Below are 25,757 nucleotides of genomic sequence, written 5' to 3'. Positions count from 1 at the left end.
CTCCCGGCATTACCCACGCGCGAAGAGCTGGGTCACGTGATGAAAGGGAAGTGGGTGATTGGTCTGGCAAGCAATAAAATATATTACTTCAAATTACATCAGCTTATTCAAGAAGTGAAGCTATAGCTAATCCCAAAGAATGTTAGCTTGGAACATACACCGAGAAAACATATGTGGAAAAAACCTAAAGTAAGAACCAATTATGGCAAGCAACAATTGGATTATTAATTGTTCTCCTTGTTGAACAAAATTGAAAGAAAAGGTAGACTTTTAGTGTTCCTGTCCGATTTTCAAGAGGAATAATAAAGAACTCCTGGTGGAGAGTGATATCGTTTATGAATGAGGAACAAAATGTGAAAAAAAATTCGTTTTGATGCAACTAGTATTCTTTTCTCAATCGTGCTAAACGTGGTACATGTGTTTATTATGAATTTGTTTGGTTGTGCATGTGCATTTGCAGATGTCCTATTTTGGGCTGTACTGCAAAGGGACGTAGATGCCTTGTCAAGCTGAAATGACAGCTTTTTCTCTACCTCCCTTCCACCCCTTCGTTTTAGAGGAATAAAAAAATATATCAAAAAGCAGTAAAATAAAAAGTTATCTATACTCCGTTGCAACCTAAGAACGAAGGGGAGGGTAAGAAGAGCCTGGGAGGAGGAAGCAGACAGAACGCCGGAGAAGAGAGGTGGAAACCTCCTTCTCTCTTTAGCGTTCCGTCTGCTTCCTCAGGTGCGTTAATGATCGCACCCGAGAGCACGCTGCCTCTACAAGAACGACGCCTTCGGGGCACCTTGCAATTCATTGCAATGGATGCTCTTGCACCCCGGCCTTCAATGACACCAAGATTTTGGCTAGATACAAAGATAAAGTGTCGCGGGAATTACACGAGGCGTATGCAATTAGGACCAGAGACAAGAATTGTATAAGTGACACGTCGGTATCTTTATCTACAAATGAGTTTGAATTTTTGAAACGCGGGCTGAGTGAATAGAAAAGAAAAGAATTTTTTTTTTTTTTTGTGTGTGTGTGTGTGTGTGTATGGCTATATAACGTGTGAATGTTTCAATAAACATCAGTTGAGAGTGCGCCTTGTCCTGTTTCCCTTCGTCTGTGTCCCTGTATTTTTTCGGCGCTTTTTTGCTTGCTTCCTCCTCCCCGGCCCGTCTTACCCTTGCCCTTCGTTCCTAGGTTGCAACGGACTATACATCCGAAGCCCTATTTTTTACCGCATCTGCATGTGCATCTACAGATGTCCTCTTTTTCGCTGCACTGTAAAGGGATCGTAGAATCCTTGTCAAGCTGAAATGGAAGCTTTTTTCTCTCCCTCCCTTTCTCCCCCTCTTTGGAGAGAAATAAAAAATATCAAGAAGCGGGTAAAAGAAAAAAAGCTATCTACGTCGCAAGCCCACATTTTTACTGCATCCGCATGTGCATTTGCAGATGTCCTCTTTCGCGCTGTACTGGACAGGGAGGTAACGTCCTTGTCAAGCTGAAATGGCAGCTTTTTTTTTTTTTTTTACCTCCATCCTCCCCTTGTTTAGAGAGAAATAAAAAAATAATCAAGAAGCAGTAAAAAAAATATATATTTATCTACATCGCAAGCCTACATTTTTTACCACAGAAATCCGACCTTGCAGGAATTTAAGCTTGGTCATGTTGGGAAGCGTGGAATCTCAAAAGCTTATTGCTCATTTCAAAAAAACCTTCGTAGGCAAGTCTTATGCGGCCCGGAAGAAAGGGCCGGGTAATATTTTTCACCAAGAAGAACTTCACCGCATCTTTCAATCAGGTAAGCTGTGCTCAGCGTTCTAAAGACTGAGCTTCCTGTGTTATATATCTGCGTCTCCGGAGTTAACATATCAATCAAAAACCGAGCGGTTAGAGCATATGAGCTGAAATAAATTTCCTACACAGCATAAGCATGAGATCTCTCCTCGATTTAGGAAAGCCTAAGATTTGGAACGCAGGGGTGGTTGTCGGCTGTGCTGTCCCATACTTCGATTTTATCCGACCAACCGCACAACTCCTGGCATTCCCCTGAAAGATCTCATCTGCAAAATTTTAATTTCTACTCACTGTATTGAAGCAACGTGATATTCCCGAGGATAGTATTATCGTTCGTGAGACTCGTAGGACATACCAAAATAAAATGTTACTCTTTAATAAATACTAATGATTCCTTGGTAACGTTACGCATTGATCCCAATTATTAGCCCCTGTAATGTCACCATTCCCATGCACATTTTAGCATTGAGGTCAAACGACTGTAACGGATGAGGCTAAAACAGAACTCATCTCCATGTTGGTTATGCTTTCAAAGCGAATGGTCTTGATAGCGCGATAACTTTGTGCAAAGCGTTACGTTCTACACGCACCAAGCATTTTCACATTCCTTTAATCCCGTAAAGAAGACGTTGTTTTTTAACGAACGAGTTTTTTTACCACACTGTTTATTCTTTGTTTAACATTGTATAACGAGCTTGACATCCTGTGTTCTACACGCTAAATACAGGTAGAGAAACCATGTTAAGGAGCGTGTAAAACGCACGTAATGTTGATAGTTTTTAGCAGACGCATGATCAATCGTTAATTGAGTCGACAAACCTTTGTAATTACGACTGCCAGCTGCAAAAGCATTACGATCATTTGGTAGCGGTATCTGGAATGCTCGACAATCGTCGTATGGTGTGTGACCTTTCTTTTAGATTCTAAAGGCTAACATCGAAAATACTGCTAGGATTATAACTGCTTATTTCGAACTCAAGTGCAAGAGGTGAAATGTGGCTATCGCAACAGACTCTTACGTAACGTATTACGGGCAACGTGTTACTCCTACCTAGTTACTTTTTTGTTAACGAAGTAGTGACCTAGTTGCCTTTTAAGGAAAGGAATGAGTAAATCACTTCTGTTTCCTTTATTGAGGTAACAAGTAGGCAACGGCATTTAGTTACTTCTGGAGGGCAACCTCGTTATCACCCACCTCGCTCCTGTAGTTTGAATGGCAAGGGAACGATAGATAGACCGCAGAAAGATGTCCACCATGTATGTCGCTTTAGCCACGTGAGTGAAAGTGTTAAAATTAAGGAATTATTAACGAGGACACAGCTACTGCTTCATAAAAAATGACAGATTCGAAGTGGCGAGAAAATACCACTTTACACACAAGTTGAAGTAAAGCGTTCCGTTTTATTCGCGTCAATTAGTAATTTATTTAGTTACTTTTTAAGGGAGTAGCGAGTAACGGTTTCCAGTTACTTTATTTCAGTCACGTGTGCATGCGTGACTCGCAGTTACCCCTTCAAAGTAAAATACTCACTATAAAAGTGCCCATGTCGTGTTCGCGTGGAAAGTGTCGAGCGGTTATTGCGCGAGATTGTTAGTTCAAACGCATAATCGATTTTTGGGTTAGTGCCCTCCGTGAGCACTAACCTACCAGCAAGCCAGGAGGTTTACGCCACTCTTCATATTTAAAGAGAAGAACAAAAACAAATCATCTCTTCTTCGCATCAGTGTTGCGCCTTTTATAGAGTTTTCTAGTCGATATATTATGAAGTAGAAATGGAACTTCTAGTTACTGTTTCTTAGCCCTCTAGACAAGTTGTTGGCTATAGGGATCGATAGAAAGGGGCAAAATTGGTTAATTGTTTGGCGAATTCAATAAACCCTGTTGCAATACCTATATTGGTCCAAGAAAGCTATTGGTCCAATAAACGCACACGATTAAATAACATCATATGAGTATATACGAAAATAATTTAAGAGTATGTAAGAAGTTATAAGAAACTGGTCCCAAGTTTTTTGTAACGTCATGTGTAATATTTTATCATTACTATTTTTATAATGTTCTTAATGCTCCTATATGATCTTATCTAATCATATATGTTTTTTGGATCAAATATTTATTATAGGCACAAGAAATTTCACCCGTTAAATGTTTCTTCTTTCTTTATTTTCAATTTTGAGTGATATAATGTGTATGTGGAATTGACGCTGGAGCTCAATACCGTGAAAGTTTGATGAAAATATTGTAGTGCATGCTAATTGACGAGAAATGTCGCCCATGTACACGGTTTCAAACCGAAATTTAGGGTAAAATGGTGCCGTTATCACAGCCGCCAGAGGGTGGAGGGATACATCACATATCGCACTTTGCCGGCTTTGACTCCAATCTAAGCCATGCGCAAGGGTGACACTTCCCGTCCCGTAACACCTACTGATTATTTTTTTTTCAAATCAGTATTTCATGACAGGGTTCAGACCGCATCCCGGTCTACCTTTAAATCTCTAAATAAAATATTCGCTGTAAGGCAAAAAAAAAAACAAAAAGACAGACGTTTACAACTCCCTGTAACGCCGATTTAGAGCGCAGCTCTTGGGGAGGAGGAGGGAAGGGTACCGAGGGGTGGTATACCCCTTCTCATCAGTACCCTCTTCTCCCTCTTTCACACGCGAAACGCGTGTCGTCACCCGAAGTTTCGGCGTGGTGCCGAAACGTCACATGACGTTTCGGTGAAGTCACGCGACGTTTCGGCACCGTGCGGAAACTTCACCGTGCCGAAACCTCACCGTGCCGGAACGTCACTCACGACGTTTCGGCACCGTGACGTATCGGTGGAAATCACATGCGGAAGCTTCACCCGTGACGTTTCGGCACCGTGCGGAAACTTCACCGTGCCGAAACCTCACCGTGCCGGAACGTCACTCGCGACGTTTCGGCACCGTGACGTATCGGTGGAAATCACATGCGGAAGCTTCACCCGTGTCGTTTCGGCACGGTGCGGAAACGTCACCGTGCCGAAATGTCGCGTGACGTTTCGGCGCGGTAAATTATGGGACGTTTCTCACAATGCACCGCGCGGTTACGCCGACGCCGACGCCGATGGCGACGCCGCTCAAGCCAGAAACGGGCGATTAAGAGCTGCGCTCTAAAAAAGACGAGTAATTAAAACGTTTTCGCTAGTTCGCTAAATAAAAGCTGAAATACACCAGACGGAAACAAGATAATCTTTTTGTGATCATTCACGCTCCGTTCAAACGCAGATTCTTTAAAATAACCAAAGTTCCCCATGTCACGTCAGCGATAGCTCTCGTCAAAACGATAGGAGCGGAAACCTGTTTTCTTAAATGAATTTGGATTGCGCGAAGTGTCCAGTGTCTGTCCTGAAGAAGAGAATGAATATGAAGATTCAGGAATCATAACCGCAAAATAGAGGGAGCATTTTTCAAACAATTCTTAAGAAATGTTAAATCGGTGTGTGTTCAGAAGAAAGCTGGAGCAAAAAGTAACTCTCATGTGCCTTCCACAGATTTGGCTCAGGGCAAGACTCTCCTGGAGGTGGGCGTCGGACCGTTGGTCTGGTATTCTTTCATGTCCTCTAATCGATTCAACGACATTGTGCTCAGTGACTTGGTCGAAGACAACAGGAAGGAGCTGGAGAAGTGGCTGAACAAATGCGAAGATGCCATCGATTGGACATACCGTGCCGAGCAAGTCGCTGCCTTAGAAGGCTATAGGTACATACATCAGCACAAAAAAAAAAAAGACACGAATGTTTGGGGGTATTAATATTTCTTACTTCGGGTAGAATAATGGAACACAAGAACGAGCACTTGGGCTAAGGAGCCAGAATTACGTCCGCCATGAAGTCTAAAGAAGAAAACTCTTGATGAGCATTTAATTTTAGAGAAAACGTTCTAGGGTTATTTTCCATGTCTAACGATATAAAACCTGACGAAACTACGGTCTCCCATTGTGGTTCCACCGGGCTTCTTTAGAAAAACAGTTTGTGCCTCTCCAGGAATCGCACTACGAACCTGAGGCTCTGTTGTCTGAAACTCTTCACCTGACCGATTGAGCGAATAGGATGAGTGTGGTCACAGCTGTTTGTTTTCGCAAGACGATATGTTGTTCCAGCGTAGGCAGGTGTTTTGTGGGGTCACGTTATCACGTAAGTATACCAGAGGCTACGAGAGCAAATATTCAATAGAGGTTATGATATAGCATAGACTATATTTACGTGACGCCTCGTGACATGAATTCATTATGTCGCATACCATAGTGTCATTTAAACTGATCACGTAAGGGTATTTTGCATTATCACATGACGTCATGTGGTCACGGTTGCACAAATAACGTGACAACGTGGCCCATAGTAACGGATGGCGTAAAAAATCACGCCACTTAGGTAGCATTGCGCGAAACGCCTTGGCTGTCTTTAAGAGCAGCTGGGGTGGCTCGTGATTGGTCAGTCGCAAAACATTTATCTCACCATAATACTTCGGAAAAAGCCGACTGAAGAAAAAAGCGCCGCATCTTTCTGTCGATATCCCTAACAAAAAGGTCCTAAAAATTAAACTTGCAAAACTTGTGAAGCAGTTTCAAACAAACTCAAACAGCTTGACTCGGAACACATTAAGCATTCTGTGTCAATCAGATTAAAGCGAAGTATTAAGGTGAATCATATTTTTCTCATCGTAAAATTCCTTATTAACTTAATATTTAACCGAACAGGTTTGTCCAGAGGGTTGATTGTGGCTCACAAATAAAACGTGATCACTCGGTGACTTGATCGCTAGCACTTGGTAAATCTACATCCATCGACGAATAATCGAGTTGCGTCCAACTTGTGAAGTGACAGATGGCTTCCAACGCTAACAATATCTGGAGCACGCTTCAGATATTGGCTAACTCCGGTGCGCAGTTGGGACAAACATTGGCGACACCACCCTGAGAAAAACAGCTATATTTCTTTTCTGTCCAACAATTGTATTACTCGACTCTTCGTTGTTGCGGCGAACATGCGGGGTGAATGTAAAAGCGGTCGCGTGTCTCATGTATTGACGATACCATCGGTTGTGTCTGAACAGTGTGTAGAAATTTTGAGTATAAACCTTTTGTATTCCTTTTAATGGTTTTCTCATTAAGTAATTTGTTTTCACATTGGGAGAATCTTTGACCTGGGATCTAAGATTGTCTTTAATGTACCATGTAAAATATTTTTCTACGTACAAGCATTTCTTCCGTGAGCGTAATGCAAAGGACTTCCGTGCAGCTAACTCATCAGAAGAAGTATGCAACCATCAGCTCAATAGTTGTCTTCGCCACCGAGAATACACTGGTTGTTAAATTCCCAATAATATTCCTTACTAAGCCATAATTATGTATCAGTTGAATTTCTTCGAACAAAATTTTAATTTATGTTAATTATGACGACGGTGCAGGCTGAGTTTGAATCACTTTATGGTAGTTTCCAAGCTATATAGTTAAATATGTTCGCCCCTGCAGTATAATCGTATTTTGCCCTAAATGAAGCGGCCATATGTGCCAAGCAAGACTTCTAGGAAACTCTCGGAGACGTCTAGTGACAATATTCATGCTCAAGAAACCTTTAAAAGATCCCCTTCAATTTTCTCTCCTTCCCGTTTCGATATAAATGAGCATCGCACCGGCGTGTGGTAGGTTATCATAACTGCGTGATGCACGGGAAAGGCCTCAGGCTAGCCGTGGTACATTACTCGCGAAATTTTTCATATACAGACCATCAGAAACCGATTGAGGATTACTGGCCTCAAGGTGTCTAAACAAAAACGCAGTATTATTATTATTAAAAAAATTATCTTGAGCCCAGAGATTTTCAATATGTCCTCAAGCATCATGTGAGGCATCGCAGCAAAATACAGGTTAATGGCATCTTCCTTGTTCTGCTTTACAGCGACGTCAAGAAGGGGGCGTCCGAAATAATGGAGCGCACGCGTTCCTCCATCCGGAAGGTGGTTCCCTGCAATGTCCTGGAACCTGGAGTGCTCCCCGAAGAACACAAAGAAACCTTCGACGTCGTTCTTTCCTGCAACTGCCTGGAAAGTGCCACGGCGGACCACGAATCCTTCCGAAGTGTGGTTAACAACGTCGGATCACTTGTCAAACCCGGCGGCTTGTTCCTCCTGGGCGGTATGAGTAGTGTGAAGAGTTTCTTTCCGAAAAATATCGGCGTTAATGCGGAGGACCTCAGCGAGGATCTGATTAAAGGAGCAGTGACTAATGCCGGGTTTCAATTAAAAGTATACCGCACCAAAAACATTGAGATTGCTGGGAACCCAGGTGCATTCTCTTTTATTCTAGCGGCCCGTAAGTCTTAAGTCGGTTTAGGGTGACATGCGTTACTCTGTGCGGCGTAGTTCCGTTCACAGCTGCTACGCACCCCTCCCTACCACAACGCGCGATCAAACAGAAATAAATGTTTAATTATTCCCCGCCAGAAAGCGAAATGGGCTGAAATCGGATCAATCTGGACGTCGTTGATGAGAGCAACAACTCGTAGACAAGTCTGCCCTTCTGGAGTGTTAGCAGACACTGGGCTGGTTTGATTTACCTGCACAAGCATTCACCTGTGCAAAAAAAAGTGCAGCCGAGTTGACTAAATAACAGAGCAACGTACTTTCGTTTGTGTTTTGAGACAGGCTGCACCTCTAAATTGAATACGGCAGCGCGCGCCGAGTGCAGCTGGTGGAGGAGGCGCATGTAAATCGAAGGCCCACTGGCACATTTGCAGTTTGGGTACGAATATCAAAATTATACCAAGTTAAGAAACAAAAAAAAAAAGAACGTTATGCTTATTTTGAAACAAAGATATCGTATAGTAATCAAGTGTCACTTTGTAAATAAGCAAGTTTTTTTCTCACACTTTCTTTTTCTGCGCACCATTTCACCAAGGGCTTTGCAGTTTTTCAGCACTCCAGTCAACGAAAAAGCACATACATCTTAAGTTTGACTTGAGCATGTTATACTCCAGATAGAACCATTAAATGTTTGTACTGTAATGAGTTTCATGTGTGATTATATTACTTCTTTCAAAAATATATTTAATAAAAAGTAGTTATAATGTTCAATGTGCACTGAGGATGTTTCTGAAATCGCCTAAATATGGTGAAAACTCACTCTGCGAGGTCTAAGCATCCTAGAAATTCATAAATCGTAACGACGCGCGGCCAATTTCCTTATTAAAAAAAGCGAGACATATTCACAGTTCTTTGTAATGCCAAATTAGAGCGCAGCTCTTGAGAAGGAGGAGGGGAGTGTACGGAGGAAAGGGTATGCTCCTCCACCCCCTCCGTACCCTCCCCTCCTCCTCTCCTGCTCCCCTTCCATTTAGCGGGAAATTTTCGCTAAATTTCCCGCTAAATTAAATAGAAATTCTTTCCCGACTCAATTCCTCCGCTTTGTGGCAGATGCTTGAGAGGCCTCGATGTCTCCTTGCGCCTTCTAAATGCAACCAAACATTCCCGGGGAGTCGTCATCGTGGATCGGGGGCTGATTGCACCACACGAATTTTCGAAATCACTTCACAGACTAAGTCATCTCGCAAATTCGGCGGCCCGTTTTTGTGTGATCTCAGGTTGACTTTGCGGCAACGCATGTTTCCCACGAGCAGCAGTTGATCCAGAGCAGAGTTCTGGATCAACCCGAATTAACGGATTACCTTAAAAGACGTCGTTTTCGGTGACGCAGCCTGCAAATCTGCAAAGGATCGCTACAAAATCCGCTCCCGCCGAAATCGGTAAATTCAACAGGAGGCCGACCGGGGCGCGCACGTGACTTGTTGTCTCCCTAACGGGAAGGGTTGCACCAGGAAAGATAAAACTTCGAGACAGCTAGCGCCCAAGGGCGCGGCTGATGCTGGCTGATTGCAAAGGAATATACGTATTAAGTATAAGTTCGACTGGCCATGTGAAGAGTTCATTAAAATAAGGCCAAGTATATCTATCACCATGCGAATTTCCCATTGCAGGCGATTGGTATAAAATTGATATCCGAACCGCCCGAAAGCTTTTCGTAAAATGTCTTCACAAAAGATATATAAAAAAAAAAAAAAAACGGCATTTCCGTGTGTGCTTAAGGGCACCACGCTGCCGCAAATGTGATGAGCAAGGTTGTCCTAATAAATAAGTTGTCACAAATGTCAGCATTGTTAAGCTTGTCGAAGCTTGTTATTTTAGGCAACATGAATCAAAGTATTTCTAATACAACTGACACTAATCTAATGAACTAAGAAATGTAAACGCGATGTGAAGGGAAATATTTTGCCCAGCCAGAGACGACAATCTAGTGGTTCTCCTAAGGGTAAAGCAGGTTTTAAACGGGAATTCTTGGATGCGCAGGCAGTACCGCGAGATTAAAAAGGAATATGAGGCTGCTAACTCCTGTGCCTGTGCTAAAGGTGGAAATTTTAGTTCCATCTACGAAAACAAAATGTACTCTAGAACGTGGGAACAAAGCTATAAACACTCGGTTAGTGACGCTTCAGCGTGGTAAATGACAGAAGAGGGCAACCTATAGCTATCATTCAGGCGGCTGTGAGTACCTGTCAATACATTTTCCCTCGGAAAAAAAGTTCAGTAATAAATCTTGTCATTTGATGTTTAGGGAGCGAGAGTTTAGTCTGCCAGTTTTTGGCAACATGGTTACACGCCGTAGATGAGAAATTTTGACAGTGTAGTACGACTACTCGGTTGGGGCATTTAACGTGCATCACACTGTTGTAATTTACAACCACAAGTTTTTCTTGTGAAGAGATCACAACACTGAAGAAGAGCGCCACTGATTTGAGAAAAAGGGTAGAACTGCCGCCAATTTCTAAGCCTGCAAAGATTTGTATTGTTTGCTGATGTAATTTAGGCTTCGAGAAGCTGAGACGGAGCCTCCACTCTTCTCTAATGGAAAAGGAGATCATCCTCCAGTAGTGACGAAAGGATATCAGACGCCCAGGAAACACTAAACAGAGATCAGCACGATATATGTCGAACGTCAAACTTGAGTGAGCGCCGGCACTAAAACTGTTGAAGTATTCACCGACAAAAGTGTATGTCAGCAAGCCTGGCAGTCATGTGCGAGTTGAGTTCCGGGCTCAGGGACAAAGAGTAACAGTCGCTTATGCAGAAGATGACATTCTCTGCTGCAGGCTGCCTGAGTGTCTTCCGTAGATTAAAAAAAAGAACATACACAAAACGAGGAGACGAACGCAAACAAATTTGAAGCGTGATTTTGCCAACTCATCTCCTGGGCCGAACTGAGACCAGACTTGTACCGTACGCATTACAAGTAATCAAATTACTAGTAATCGATTACTTTTTCGAGTAATTTTGTAATCAGTTGATTACGTTTATTAGGCAGTAATCACAAGAGTAATCTGATTACTTTTTGGAGTAATAAAATTACTTGTAACCGTTACAATTTGTCCACGGGTCCCCCCCCCCCTCCCCCCCCCCCGGGCACACGCCTTTTTTTGATGGAATGACAAAAATAAAATTTGCTTTTTTTTTTCAATCGGAAAAAAGAAAGATTTCTGCGGAGCTGTAGGAAACGAGGTCAATCTCTTTATATAGAAACGAGGTCAATCTCTTTATATACAGTTTCTGTGGAATGTCCTTTTTTTTTTTTTTTCGAGCTGGGACTGGGAGTGGGAAGCCCCAGGAAAGCCACAGTGCGTGACAAAGGCCATTCAGGGTGAAGTTTGAGGAAGCAGAATGTAGCTTTGTGAGTCCTTCGTTCAAGCTAGACCCCTCACGCACACACACACAGAAACAAAAAAATTAAAAAAATCCTGCTTAGGGTACCTACTCGCAGTCCGTAGGAGAACCAGAACCGAAGAATGCCTAAAGCGGATGCAAAATATAACAAAGGCAGTTGAAATATTTCCCCATTTCCCCTACGTGGTCTTTGTGACAAGCAATGTTTCGAGTTGAGAAGTCGTCGGGGCGATCTCTTCCGCTAATGGATACTACACATGATCCGTTTTAAATCCTGGAGCTGCTGCTCTATTGTATAACATGCGAGCTCATCCACATGTGAATAATAAAATGAGCGACGCAAACTTTGAGCGACAACCCTTGCTCAAGCTTCACAAGATCTAGAACCCCCTCCGCTCCCCCCCCCCCCCCCCCCCCCCCCACTGGCGAACGCCCAAATCATTAAACGTCTTCAAACGAATTCTATGCTTGTGTCCGCATTGTGAAGGCGCAACGACCACGAAGAGGGAACCCGTTTTTCTTCGTCAATACTTGTGCAAATGTGAAATATAGGTTGGAAGTAGTTCATTGTTATGAGCGCTAAGGATGTGTCTTCACACAATAAAGTAATCGGAAAAGTAACGATTACTTCTTTAAGTAATGTCCAATTACTTTTGCCGTCGAGTAATCAAGTAATCTAATCGAATACTTTTTAGCCAAGAGTAATAGTAATTGTAATCGATTACTTTTTTTTAAGTAACGTGTACAAGACTGACTGAGACCAACGGCGAAATTGTTATCAACAATGGTGTAAGCGCCACGCCACAACCAAAGCTCTGAATGTGACGGTATAACCGCAACATGGAAGACTTATTTTCAGCGGTGGCTTTTTTCCATTAGCATTTCCTTCTTAGCTCATTTCCGGCAAACTCTATAGTGCGACAATGCTACAATGAAGAAAGAGGACCTGCTCGGCATTGTTGCAACGGTCAGTGATCTGTACTTGCAACACACACAAAGTTAATGTCATCGGTGAGGGCACCGGCCACTGTGTGCCGAGGTTTCCACAGTAAGAAGTTGAGCTGAATATCACGGGAGTTATTGTGCCCCAAGTGAAGCACGAGGTCACCTTAAAGTACACTACATTCAGACCAATCATGTTGAGAGACTCTTTAAGGAATCGATGAAAAATTGTGCAATCAAATAATTGTGTGGCTTTGTAGAACACGTGAACCAGTTTGAAACAAATTTTGAAGATAAACAGCGACTCTGAACATCGAATTGGCAATGCCAAGACGTTCTTTAAGCCTTTTAATAAAATGCTCATTCTTTTCATGCACAATTGATCTAGCCTGATTATATACAGCTAATAGCAGATGTTTTAATGCCTCATATCCAAACTTTTATACTTGGTCTCATCCCACGATGGACTAAAGGCCAAAGCCGCGGGCCGCCACATCCCCACCATTCCTGGACACGGTCTCCTTGCGCCCTCTCTTGGCTATTCTCAGAAAAACGCAGTAAAATGATAATTTCAGCCAAACTGCTGCAGAAATTCTTAAGTTTTCCGGGATATCTATAGAGGGCACTAATACACTCTTATTTAATACCTCTTATACCTCGAAATTGTATTCTTTTTATTCCTGTGCCCGATATAATATTGTTTCATTGAGTTCTAAGGGCCACTTTGACAAAATTTTTAATTTCTTTTCACTAAAGTGAAGAATCGTAAAGTTCCCGAGCAATATAAAAGCTGCCGACTCATAGCACACACCGCAGTTAAAATTTCAATATTTTAATTAATCCTTTTTATTCCTCGAGACTTTCAAATTCGGCCCGCTTTTTACCCCTGTAAAGTTAGTACTCTCGCCGTGCCCCAAGAAGCTTGCGGCCAGGGTACCTTTAAATAGGCTTATCAATAGAAAAGATTTGTACGATGCGTTTTCGACAGCATATTGACTAAGAATGGGGCGGCTATAATATGACTATATAATAATTAGGTGTTTACAACCAAAGTTTGTGCCCTGGATTTCAAATATAAGCAATTGTTATGTAGGGTCAGAAACACTTGCATTGTATATATTTTCCTTTGAATTTGCCTGTATACATAATGTTTTAGCTCGGCTACAGATGCAAACTGAACAAAATTCTTTCAGGCGTGTATAGCTAGAAATAACTAGAACGGCGCGCCGCTGGCCGTTCGGTTGTGTGTATTTTTATCTATCTTATTTTATCTATACAAATATACGCGTATAAATAAAGAACACAACAACGACGACGTTGAGAGGACGAAACACCGGGCGACGGCGGTGCCTCAATCTGAGCCCATGGGCCCTATGTTGACCTTTTCGGACTCCCACGGCGACTCGGGAGAAGGAAGTGGCGTCAACAACGCAGCAAACGCAGATTGGATGTTGATTGCTGAGTGTCGCTGATGACGAATTTCCGCAGAAGAGAACAAAGCTCACTTTTTCTTTGTTTTCTTCTGCGGAAATTTGTCATTAGCGACTCTCACCAATCAACATCCAATCTGCGTTTGCTATTTTGTTAAGGTCACTTCCTTCTCCCTATAGTCGCCGTGGGAGTCCAAAAAGCTCAACATAGGGCCACTGGTTCCTGGGAAGCGGCAGCTTCTACTTAATAATATAATATAATAATAAGCTTTATTTTCATTTCCCATTACAGGTAATGATGGGGCCGAGAATAGAAGCCGCGATAGACGGCTTGACAAGCTCTCGGCCCCAGTCACATTCAACAGCACTCAGAGGGAACAAAATAAGATACAAAGGCATTCAATCAAAGAACAAGCACATTTAACGGATATCAATTACCTTGTTAATCTTCAAAGCATATCGATGTGGAAAATCTACGTTTACATAATAAATAGAAATACATGGACATGAGGAGGCATTATTAGCAACTTACCGAGAACATAGAGATACAACATCGAAGATATACAAAACCAAATATCAGTAGACTATATCAAAGCTATACATGACAGTACGTAATTCATTTAAACTCAATTTATCTATATCAATATTGTGTAAAATTAGTGAATTGAGAAGTCTTGAGACTCGGTAGGCTAACATTTCTTTGCCAACATTCAATCGACACGTTGGTATTTGACTGGACTACCCCCTTGGAGCCTGCTGCGTCGGCCCCAGTGGACGCAGCTGCAGTGACCAACAGCGCCATCATGTTCCTGGGGCTCCTTCATGCACCGATCAAACGGCGTGCCAGATCCCCATGGCTCGCTGCTGACCCGCGCAACCCACCTCCACGAAATCTGGACTTCTGCGAATCGGACTGCCATCCTCCCCAATACCAACAATCCATGCCGTCGTTATCGTGCATGTATATACTTATCATATTATCATGTTCACTAGACGCTGCACCGCGGGCCTCCATGGTACGGGCTGCTTGCTGCCTTTCCGCGGCTTTCCAGAGTCAAATAAGTACAGACTAAAAACTAAGGACCAAAGACAAAATGCTTTGCTGATCAACAGCCGGCAGCGCCTTAAAAGAGAGAACAATAGTGTATTCTCATTTGGAGGATACAAATTCCAAAACTCCCCAAGGAAAAATACACCAGGCAATCGTGGTGTGGCATCAGAGAACCCTGTTGTGACACCAGAATATATGGTGTGCCCACCAGCAATGATGGTGTATCGAGCGCACCAGCCTTGTGCGCCCACCAGAAATGCTGGTGTACCCGCACACCAGCCTGATGAATACACCAAGAGAGTCTGGTGTCACACGACAAGGGCTCATGTGTCCACCAGGCAGCCTGGTGTCCACACCACGCAGTTTGATGTGCCAGAGTTGTGTTCTTGCTGACTCCCCCCCCCCCGGTCCGTGAGCGTGTTTTCTATTAGTATGTGTGCCGCCCCCTGTCCCCAGACGTGGTGCCTTGTTTCCTCCCGTCTTGGTGGTCGCCGAAGACCCCGCGGCGGGCTCCTTTGTGCTCAAGAAGTGTCCCCCTCGTCCCCAGCACATTCCCGGGCGGCCTTGAGCAGCTTGGGGCGCCCGCCGGCTCGCCTCTTCGATGGTTCCTCTTCCTCTTTCCGCCGGTATTCTTGTTTAAGTTTGAGAAAATAAAAGAGTCTTCTTTGTGAGTCGAAGCCGAAAAAATGTGTGTTGCTGCGCTTTCCTGACCTCGGGCGAGCTTGGTTTGGTAGCAAAACAACAAATAAAGCTAGTAATTATTGCAGTTTTTAGTGCCGAAAACCGGAAATTAACGGCCAGATCATGCCTACTACGAGCGAGGAGGGCGTCGACCGCCTGAAGCGAAAGAGGGTTACCCTGCGATCCGCCACAACAAAGATCATCAACGAGATTGGCGTCCTGCTGGCAGCGGATCCAACCGACATCGGTAAGCCCGAAGGAACATTATATATTCTTCTACTTAAGGAGGCTTCCCTGAAAGAGCTGGACAAGAAAATTGAGCCATCTGTTGAATATCATGTCTCAGAAGAGATTTCCGGCGCGGATGGGTACGCGGAACGGATCAGCATAACTAAGACACGAGTCAACCGCAAGCTGAAAGGCCAAGAATTTCGGAACGAGAGGGCGTCCGGTCCTTCGAAGCAGGGCAGTGGCTTTGGACAAACTCCAGTTGATCACGGACGACTCTCTTCAACAGTAAAGCTTCCGAAGCTTTACTGTTGTGCTTTTTTGCTTTTTTGAATAAAGTAATTATGACAGCAGCGTTGTTGTCGAACTTATCATTGTACCTATTTTGTGAGTAAAGCAACACCCAGTCAACAGCTGCTCTGGTATCACACAACAGCAAAACCTGGTGTCCCACCAGAACACCAGATGGCTGGTGTCACAGCAGAACACCAGATTGCTCGTGTCACACCAACACACCAGATTTCTGTTGTCCCACCAGAACACCAGATTGCTGGTGTGAAAATGTCCCAAATTACATCTGCGAAAAAATCTGGTGTAACATCAAGTCACACCAGCCCTCGACCTGGTGTATTTTAGGGGCGAAGCTCCTTAGGGGCTAGCCATGTCCGTATGTCCGTCCGATATCCGGCGTCAAGTGCTCGTGTTCACGAGTACGTGAGCACGTGCTCGTGTAGGGCAAACAAAAAAGAACGCATCTCCACGCGGTGAATGCTGTTGATTGGGGCGAAGCTTTGGTGGCGCTTGTCTGCGTAGACGGTGAGCCGTAGCATGACGAGCCTTTCGTTCGTTGTCATCTATGTCAGAAAGAGAATGTGTGGTATGGAACGTGCTTACATACGCATTTGAGCATTTGACCGCAGCGTGACATGGATGAAAACGAACGAAAGGCTCGGCATGCTGCGGCTTAGCTTCTACGCAGACAAGCACCACCAGAGCTTCGCCCCAATCAACATCAATCACCACGTGGAGATGCGGTTGTTTTTTTTCACTAGGGCTACACTGTACTGGGTGATTTCAGAGAAGATCGACCAAAGGGTGGCTGGTCGACATTTTTAAATCAACTGATGTTTTTATATGACATTGTCTAGTGTCTGGTATAAACGAATCCACACTTAGTTTTGACCAGAAAAAAAATTTGGAGACAAGAAAAATCGTAAGGCAGGGAGAGGTGGACAGTTGCAATAACGCGCACTGATGGAGGGGGCAAGTTTGAAAGTGAATAATTAAAACACTAAAATTAGGAGAATTTTATAACTTTTTACAAACAAACTATGGGTACAATTTGCTTGTAATATAAAGTTATAATATTTATTAAAAATTTATTTAGTTTTCTAAAAATTGCCAAACATGCCTGCTCGAACGACAAATGGCAAACTTTGGAAATCTGCACCTCATGAAATAATTTAATAATTATTACATAACTTGCAGACATTATTTTACTAATATATGGCTATTATTGAAAAAATAAATAAGGTATCTGAGTGACACAATAGTTACAATATATTTAGGCAAACATGGGAAAAGATCAAACAAAGAAAAATTCCAATGCGAATAAAAAAAAAAAAACACCACCTTCGATTTTTTTTTAAATTTGGGTACCCTGTTATACTCTATTTCGGCATTCATTTCTAATAAAAAAATGTTGCATCATTGCACTGTGAAAGAAGAAACAACTCCCCAAAGTAGGGTCCTTTTTCAAAGCCTACACTTAGCAGTGTCCTATACAAGAAGTGACTCTGAGTTCCAGTTTCATGAAACTTGCACAAATCTTTTATATACATTTATTCAGATGAGGTCATTGATAAAAAGAGCGATCGGTCACACAGTAAAAAGGAGGAGAAACTATATGCAGCATTTTACATAAGCGTACAAAGTGGTATCATATTAGAGACTAATGATTTGAGAAAAGATGATGCAGTGTGAAGTTGATTTTGAAGTTGAAGATTTTGTTTCTTTAGATTTTTTATCGTGACGACTACTCCAATGTGCCTCAGAGTCTCCAGCGGAGATCCGGCATGCAGGTTTTAGTAATTATTATTGTCGTTTGAAGGGCGCTCTTTCTATGCTGCTTTGTTCCTGACGCCATAAAAATATTCTTTCTGTTTAGATTATAGGCGCGAAAAATCCACACTGACTGGGGCCTGAGTAACAACTCTGCATTACTCAGGCTCTAGTCCGTGTGGATTTTTCCCGCCTACCATCTAAAAAGAAAGAATGGCATAAACACACATCAGACGCGCACGCACTCAAAGTTGGTTCAGAAGTCCAGTGTCCCCGACGTGTTTTTGTATCGCTTTCAAAACGATACACTGATACCGCCAAGTGTTCCCCGCCCAGGAATTTGGTGACATTAAATAGTCTACTTTTTGTATCCCTTACTCCCTCCCTGTCTTGCGGCGCATTTTCTCAAAAGTGGTCTATGGTCCAGCAGTTGCAGCGTTGTTCTCCTGTCTTCTCGTTGGGTGTTGTATTTCACGCATGCACACAAAAGATGCTAATAATGAGGCTAAATAATCGTACTTATCAATTATTGGACTAATTTTATTGGACTAATTGTATCCACAAACCAATCCGACCATGAACTAAACTTTTCTATTTTTGTTTATACGTGGTGCAAAGTAATCCCGCTTCATATTTTTATGGCGTCAGAAACGAAGCAGCATACGAAGAGTGCCCTTCAAACGACAATAATAATAATTATTAAAAACTGCCGGATCTCCGCTGGAGACTCCGAGGCACAGCGGAGTAGTCGTCACGATAAAAAATCAAAAGAAACAAAATAAATAGCCTAACGGTCGTCGGCGGCGTCATAAGGCCTCGCCAAGTGCGGAGTATAACGGTCTTGGCATACGGTATGTATTGTGCATTCGTTATTTTCTTTTCTTTTCTCCCACGTCAAATTCTGACGCCAAGACTCTCTACCTCCTCCGTTCCAACGCGTTGTTTGTTATTAATTTAACAAATCAGCTTCAAATAAGGGTCGTGGCACCCTGTAGAGTAAGAAAAAGAACAAAAAGGAATATTCCGAGCAGCCAGAGCAGCACGGCTTCTCTGGCCGCTCTGGCCAGAGCAGCTCCTCTCATCAAAGAAGACGCCGTCCGAAACTTCAACGGCTCCCTTCTTATTTTTTTCTTTTTATTCACTTTGTTACTTCATTTTGTGTGCTCCCTTCTCTGTGACGATGCCGACCGTAAACATACGTTTAACGTTTTTTTTTTGTTTTTATTTTGTCACGCGATGGTGTGGTCTGACCGATCAACCAATGAGTTTGTTAGAATTGTGTCACGAGGTATAATATGGCGGATGAAATAAATATAATAAATGCAAAGAAGCGCGCAGTTCCCCCTCGGCGCTTTGTTCTTCCAGAGGCGAGCATCGCAGTGCCATGGCGTTCAACTTGTGCCGTCTTCTTGCGCCATGAAAGACCCTCTTGAAGCAATTAATTTGCTTTAGCGCGTTGGCCTGCTCCTGGCTCCTGGGTTTTCGTGCGTGTCCAGAGTGCGAAGCTGCGATGACAAGCTGCAAGTCCGCGCTAGATCTGCGGATGGCTACACGGAGGGAGGGGGGGGGGGGGGGGTGCGGTGTGTGGATGATTCGTGAGGTGCCCAAGAGGAAGTCGGTCAAAGTTCAGTGCCGGGGCGAAGTCTCGATACGGAGCGGTTCCCTTTTCGAAGGATCGCACGCACCTGACGCTTCTCCAACTCATGAAAATCATCCTCCGGATGCCAGAACCTACCGTGCGCCGTCATTCAGCGGGAGGCTGATATCGCAAGTAAGACAATAACTGATTGGGCGAGCCTTTGTCGGGAGGTTGTGGTAAATGCCGTCTTTAAGCATTCGGACATGATTGGTGGCGAAGGCGTGACTGTAGAACTAGACGAGAGTATGATCGGTCGGCACAAGTACCATCGCGGGTATTTAAGGCCTGGCCAGTGGGTTTTCGGCGGTGTGGCGCGTTGCAGCGGGTGCTGCTTTTTTGTTCCTGTGGAGACCCGTGACGCTAAAACTCTGCAAGGGCTAATAGCCAAGTGGGTCCGCCCTGGAACAAGATTAATCACAGATTGTTGGGCTGGCTATCGCAAGCTTGCAGATGACGCTCGCTTCACGCACCTCACCGTCAACCATAAGCTTAACTTTGTCGACGCGAACACTTGTGCGCACACCAATACGGTGGATTGCACCTGGGCCCACGTCAAAAACTCTCTTCCATCTGGACGGCGCGAGAGCCACCATTTCACTGGTCACCTTGCAAAGTTCATGTTTTGGAGGAGAGAGAAGGCGCGCGGAAACACTGATAGATTCCAGTCGTTCGTCGCCGCGGCCGCCAAAATCTAGAGCCCCGACGCAGACAAGGCGAGGATTCTGACGGCCCCGGTGACTTCGAGGGATCCGCTGCGCTGAGCCCGTCACCCGCCTGCATGCATAAAGACGACTTATTCGCCAACCGCTCGTCAAGTGCTCGTATACGTCAGTTATAGGTTCTGGTAGCGGTCTAAACGGTCCTTTTCAGGGCCCCCATATTTTGCAAACGGAGCTGTGTTTTTAATGCGGCACCCCGTGTCTCTGTAAACAGTTCACAGGAAAGACCCAGCAAAGGTATGTGGTCCCCCCAACTTGGATATCGGGTGTTATGATTCAAATAAAAATTGTTCTTGCTTATTTCGCGCCTGTGATCAAAATAAATGCCGCCGTTGCAGTTGTCCCGCGGTGCTGTTGCTCGCCCATTCGCCGTCGGCGTGCCTCAGCTTCGTCGTCTTTGCTAGCGGCGCACCGGCGAAGCCGGCCTTTGATCCGAATAAATGCCGCCATTGCAGTCGTCCCGCGGTGTTGTTGCTTGTTCGATCGCCGTCGGCGTGTCTCAGCTTCGTCGTCTTTGCTAGCGGCGCACCGGCGGAGGCGGTTGATCTGACACACCGGGTTCGGCTTTGACTAGCAGACGGCGTTCGTAAAATGGCGTCAGCTGTTGCTGGCTTCACGCGGCGGTACCGTGCGTGCTTCTATTCATTCGGCGTTCGTTGCCATGGTGACGGCGAGGAAAGCAGACGAACTTTTTGATGCGGAAGAACGCTGCGGCGTAGCGATACCAGGTGCGTTCTAAGGCCCTTCCCGCATGCTTTTCGATGGGCGGAAGGCGAACAAAAAGAGTTCGAAATAAGGACTTAACGCAGAAGGCTGCATTTCTCCAGCGCCTCATAATTTGACGAGCCTTGCACGAAAAGCATGTTTTTAGACCGGAGTTTGGAGATAGTTTTTTTTACAACAACATGGGTCTAAAGTATCAATGTGCCCTTTATTTCACCTTACGATGCACCGCATGAAAGGCTACAAGCACGAGCTCCTTGCTCTGGGGCAGATCTCGGCGGCACAAGCTCTCGTGCATTAAGGGCAGCTGCCAACGCTATGAGCTCGCGCTCCTAGCCTTCGCTGCGGAGCAACATAAGGTGAAACGGATTGTAGAGTTAGGATAGCAGATTTTCTCTTAGTATCTTCTTTCCCAGGCAATAAACCCGCGCCTGTGCGTGTATGCATGTGTGTATATACAGATAGACTTATATATGCTTGAAACTTATTCGCTGTAAGGAGCTCGCTAAAGGCTCTTCTGTGTTTCTCACTATGGGTTGTGCATCTGCTACTTAGGCGCTTCTGTTTTAATTTGCATAGTGCCTAGAAGCTCGGAATTGCACATGCTTGCTCCAGGAGAAGAAATCAAAGTCTCGTCACTCTGGGTTGTAAAAAAATTCCGCTAGGCTCCCTGGAGTCTAGCATAGAATATAGGAGTCTCTGGTATATAGTGTCACGTGTGCATGTATATTATTTCCTTCCTAATTTTTTTATTTCTTTTTATTTTAGTACTTTGGGTGGCGGACTGGCAGGCGCACTTGCGTAAAGAGTTTAACCTTTCTGCCTAAAGCCCGTCGATGTGATTGTATTTTTCTTGCCCTTGGAAGCAAATGGTGGAGCAGCATAGGGTGCCTACATGTCTGTCTGTCTCGGGGTGAAGACATCCATTGTTGCCCTGAGTGTGCAAGCGCGTGACGCTCTCGCGCACTCGGTGCGTGACTTGGGCGGTAAAATGGCGCCTACGCATTAGCCAAAGCTACGCGCTCGTGCTGAGTGACACCAGATTGCCCGCACTTCAAAATGCATAAAAAAAGATTGGGCGGGAAAATGGCTGAGATGTCACCACTCAAGCAAAAGCGCGCGAGTGTATGAAGGCACTCTAGAGCAGCACTGAAATGAGTGGCCCCTGGACGCGAATGACGGCGAAGCACGTGTACTGAAAGCTCGCGGTGCAGAACCCAAGGATCCTGAGTTCAATCCCCACCTTTGTTCGTTTTTATCTGGATGAAAATTGTACCGGCGTGCGGTCGTGTATCATTACTCCGTGGTGCACGTTAAAGACCCCACTCTAGCGGTACTACTGCACTGGCTAACTTGCCCATCCACACCTGAGAAAGAAGTCACCAGTAGAGGCAGACCAAGTTCAGGAATAGCCTCCTCTATACTGACAAAGCCTGGTAGATCACCACGAGAAACGGCCGCCGAAAGTGAAAATATAGAGCGGCAAACAAAGGATGCGAGGAGAGTCAGGTAACGGGCGCCCGCTGTGGCGAGACGACTTATCCCGAGCGTTGGAATGTTCGCTCGTGCTCCTCGCGTTGCTCGCGCTACCGCTTCTTTTCTCCTCGTTTTTGGAAACCACGTTTCGTATCCTCACCACTGAAAAAAGCTGTGCGTTGAATTCCAGCTTTTCCGAGAAATTCTCTCCGCTACCAGATCCTCGCGCTTCATATCTGCGACCGGGCACTCTATGGCTCCGTCGGAGAACTGCCAGGCTTTGTGACTATAGAGGAGGCCATGGTTCATGCTCTATAAACATACTCTCACTAAAAAACAAAAACGGTGGTCAAGTAGTCGTGGCACGTGTCTTGCGCGTTTAACAGAGGTTGGCGGTATCTGTAAAAAACGCCTTCATCAAGGGGCTTTATTTCTGACAATGTTATAAGATTAGCTAAGTTACGGACGGCCTCCATTCGCAAGTAATACACCCCCTCCCCCCCCCCCCCCCCCGCCTCCAACATCGGTTTAGGTCAGTCCCGGAACCACCGATTTTACGCCGCCTCCCCGCTCTAGGTGAGTCTGCGAGAACCCAAGTCCCGATTGATGAGTTGCTTCTTAAGGACGGCTACGAACGGCATGTACAACAGAGGAGATAGCGGGCATCCCTGGCCTAATCCTTTTCGTCACCAACACATCTTCAGAGTTAGCCTCACCTATAGCTGTGCCCTAATCATCTTCCCATGGTATAGACGGTAGATGAGTGTGGTCTAATCTGAGCACAGGTTTAGCTGTTTTAGTTTGAAAATGACCCGGGCATGAGGGACGCTGTCATGCGCCTTTGCATTGCCTGGAAAGCGACATATGAGGCTCCTCTTTTCTTTTCTGGCCACGTCGATATATTAATTGTGTGAGAATAAAGAGTGTATCTTCCAATCGACGTCCCCGTCGAAATCCTCCTTGAAGTTCCGTAAGTAGCCCCTCATCCTCCACCCATGTGGTCATACGCTATTTCATGATGTGTGCGAAATTCCTACATATTGTGCTACTCACGGTTGGAAATCTATAGTTCCTGAGGTACTGAGAGTCGCTGCCTAATTTCGGAACCAGAACGACTTTTCCGGACTTCCAGTCACGAGGAATGTCTTCCATTCCAGAAACAATACCATAGAATATTTCTGCAAGTTAATCTCTAAAACCTTTCCCCGGGGATTTCAGAACGGTTACTGGAATCTCGTCTGAATCCCGGGCGGTATTGCTCTAGATGTCAGCCAGCGGGCGTATCAGTGACACTCTGACGATCGTCACACTGCTAATATCGTCCGGTGTAGAGCCTGCTGTCTGCTGGGGGCGGATGTCTTGAAGTGGTACTGCTCCGGGAAACGATAACATCTCTATTAGGTGATATGTAAGATTTTGTCCTGGTACCTTCGCTGACTCTGTCGAGGCAGCTGGACAGAGTTAGCGCCCTCTCTGAAATACTTTTGTTGTATTCTTTGAATTAAAAGAGATGGCTTTTACCGGTCTCACGGCGACAGATACAGCCTATGATGTAATAAACACGAGCGAACGGCGCGCGCTCAGGACTGGCCGAAAAAAAGGAGAGCAGATGCTCGCTGACCCTTGACTTGGCTGGACTGCTTCTCTACGCCTCCGGGCGTCTGCTTCGGTCACCGGACGGTAACCACCTTTTCTTATTATGTTGTCTTGCTCCACTTTTCAACATAAAATATTACATCTTTATTAAAGGATACAAGTGGTTTGACGCGCTGACCCCAGATGAAGTTTAAAACTACAGGAGGCTAAAGCCCCTTCATGTTCTAAAAGTAGCGCAAGGTGCGCCGATGCACGAGGCATGTGCAACGTGCAACCCTTGGGAAGATCATGGCGGCACAGCGCAGTACAGAGCTAGATTACAGAGGCCATGGGGGAGATCGGTGGCCGAGTGGTCTAGCGCACACCAGCTCGGAGCACGTGGAGCGAAAGCTCGCGCTGCAGAACCCAGGGATCCCGGGTTCGAGCCCCACCCCTGCCCGTTTCGATCTGGATGAGCATCGTACCGGCGTGCGGTCGTGTATCACTACTGCGTGGTGCACGTTAAAGACCCCAGGCTAGCGGCTGTACCGCACTGGCTAAATTGCTCATCTACAGCTGGGAGACTCGTTGCCCCTGTGAGGCAGACCAAGTTCTAGGCTGTATAAACACACACACACAACCCAATTATACAGAGGCCATGTTCTTCCCAGAAGTGGCGCGCGGCGCGTGTCTCGGGCATTTCCACAACAATGAATGGCGCCACTTTTCCTAGGATAGAGGGGCTTTACGGGAGGCAGGCGAACTAAAGTGAGGAGAAGAAGATGATGGTTCGCTGAGAACTCGTGCCCTCCCTGCTCACCGCTCAACTTCGTTCGAAATGCTAGATCCGAACAACATTTCGGATTCCGTGCCCTCAACGGAAGACATGGATACCACCCAGGCTGACCTCACCCCCATGGTCGCTACCGCGGCTACCCCGGCTCTGCCCAGTAAGCAGCCCGAAATCACCACTATAAACTTCATTGGCCCGCCGAGCTTTAAGGTGGGCATCATCGAGTCTGGAGACGGTTCTTTCCCTCCACGGAACAATTAAGCAGAACCACGCTGCTCGTGCGTAACGCTCTAACAGGTCTACTTCAAGATCTGCAAATACAAGCATTCAAATCCGCCATTGGAGAACGATATGACATTCACCTCTATCTACAACCGAACAATCGTTTTGCAAACCTACAGGAAATGCGCCGTTCGTCCAGACGACGGTGCTTGAAATCTCTATGGAGGCATACTCCACAGCCAAGTCGACACGAGATGACGCCCCGCCGGTGCCACTCGACCCAGACAAAAACAACGAATACTGGCAAATGGTCATGTTCGAAAAGAAAAGCAGGCGAAAGGAATCTTCCCTTCTCCCTGTCTTCCTGAACACCGAGCGCAACTTGTGGCGAGAGGAAAGCAACGCAAGCGTTGCGAGTCTTGAGTACAAAATATGTCTTACGTGCTCCCAAACATCTATCAAACCAATCTTACATCTGCTTCAAATGCATTACTCTTTGAACTCCAAGGAATTCAGACTACACCTGATTGAGAAGAGTAACACCGAAAAAATAGTTAGTGCAGGCGAGCTAGTGCAAGTTGAACATGATTGTAAACCTAAGACTGGGACAGAAAAGTTATGAAAATTAAAAAAGCGCAAAAGACAAGGACAAGAGGGAGACAACACAGGACAAGCGCTTACTCGCAACTGACGT

At 45.1% G+C, this 25,757-nt stretch overlaps 1 protein-coding gene across 1 annotated transcript; it reads left to right on the top strand.

Annotated features, from left to right (window-relative positions):
* The first annotated feature begins 1,653 nt into the window (after nucleotides 1-1,653).
* LOC115331631 (indolethylamine N-methyltransferase-like) lies at nucleotides 1,654-25,276 on the top strand. Its single transcript, XM_040218914.1, has 5 exons — nucleotides 1,654-1,789; nucleotides 5,307-5,514; nucleotides 7,713-8,125; nucleotides 24,894-25,051; nucleotides 25,139-25,276. The coding sequence occupies exons 1-5, from the start codon at nucleotides 1,654-1,656 to the stop codon at nucleotides 25,274-25,276; spliced, it is 1,053 nt and encodes a 350-aa protein (XP_040074848.1).
* Nucleotides 25,277-25,757: the final 481 nt, after the last annotated feature.

The sequence above is a fragment of the Ixodes scapularis genome, unplaced genomic scaffold (assembly GCF_016920785.2).
Source record: "Ixodes scapularis isolate PalLabHiFi unplaced genomic scaffold, ASM1692078v2 PGA_scaffold2__306_contigs__length_199485367, whole genome shotgun sequence".
NCBI lineage: Eukaryota > Metazoa > Arthropoda > Arachnida > Ixodida > Ixodidae > Ixodes > Ixodes scapularis.
Note: the sequence above shows the minus strand (reverse complement) of the source record. Positions and strands in the feature narration are given on the sequence as shown.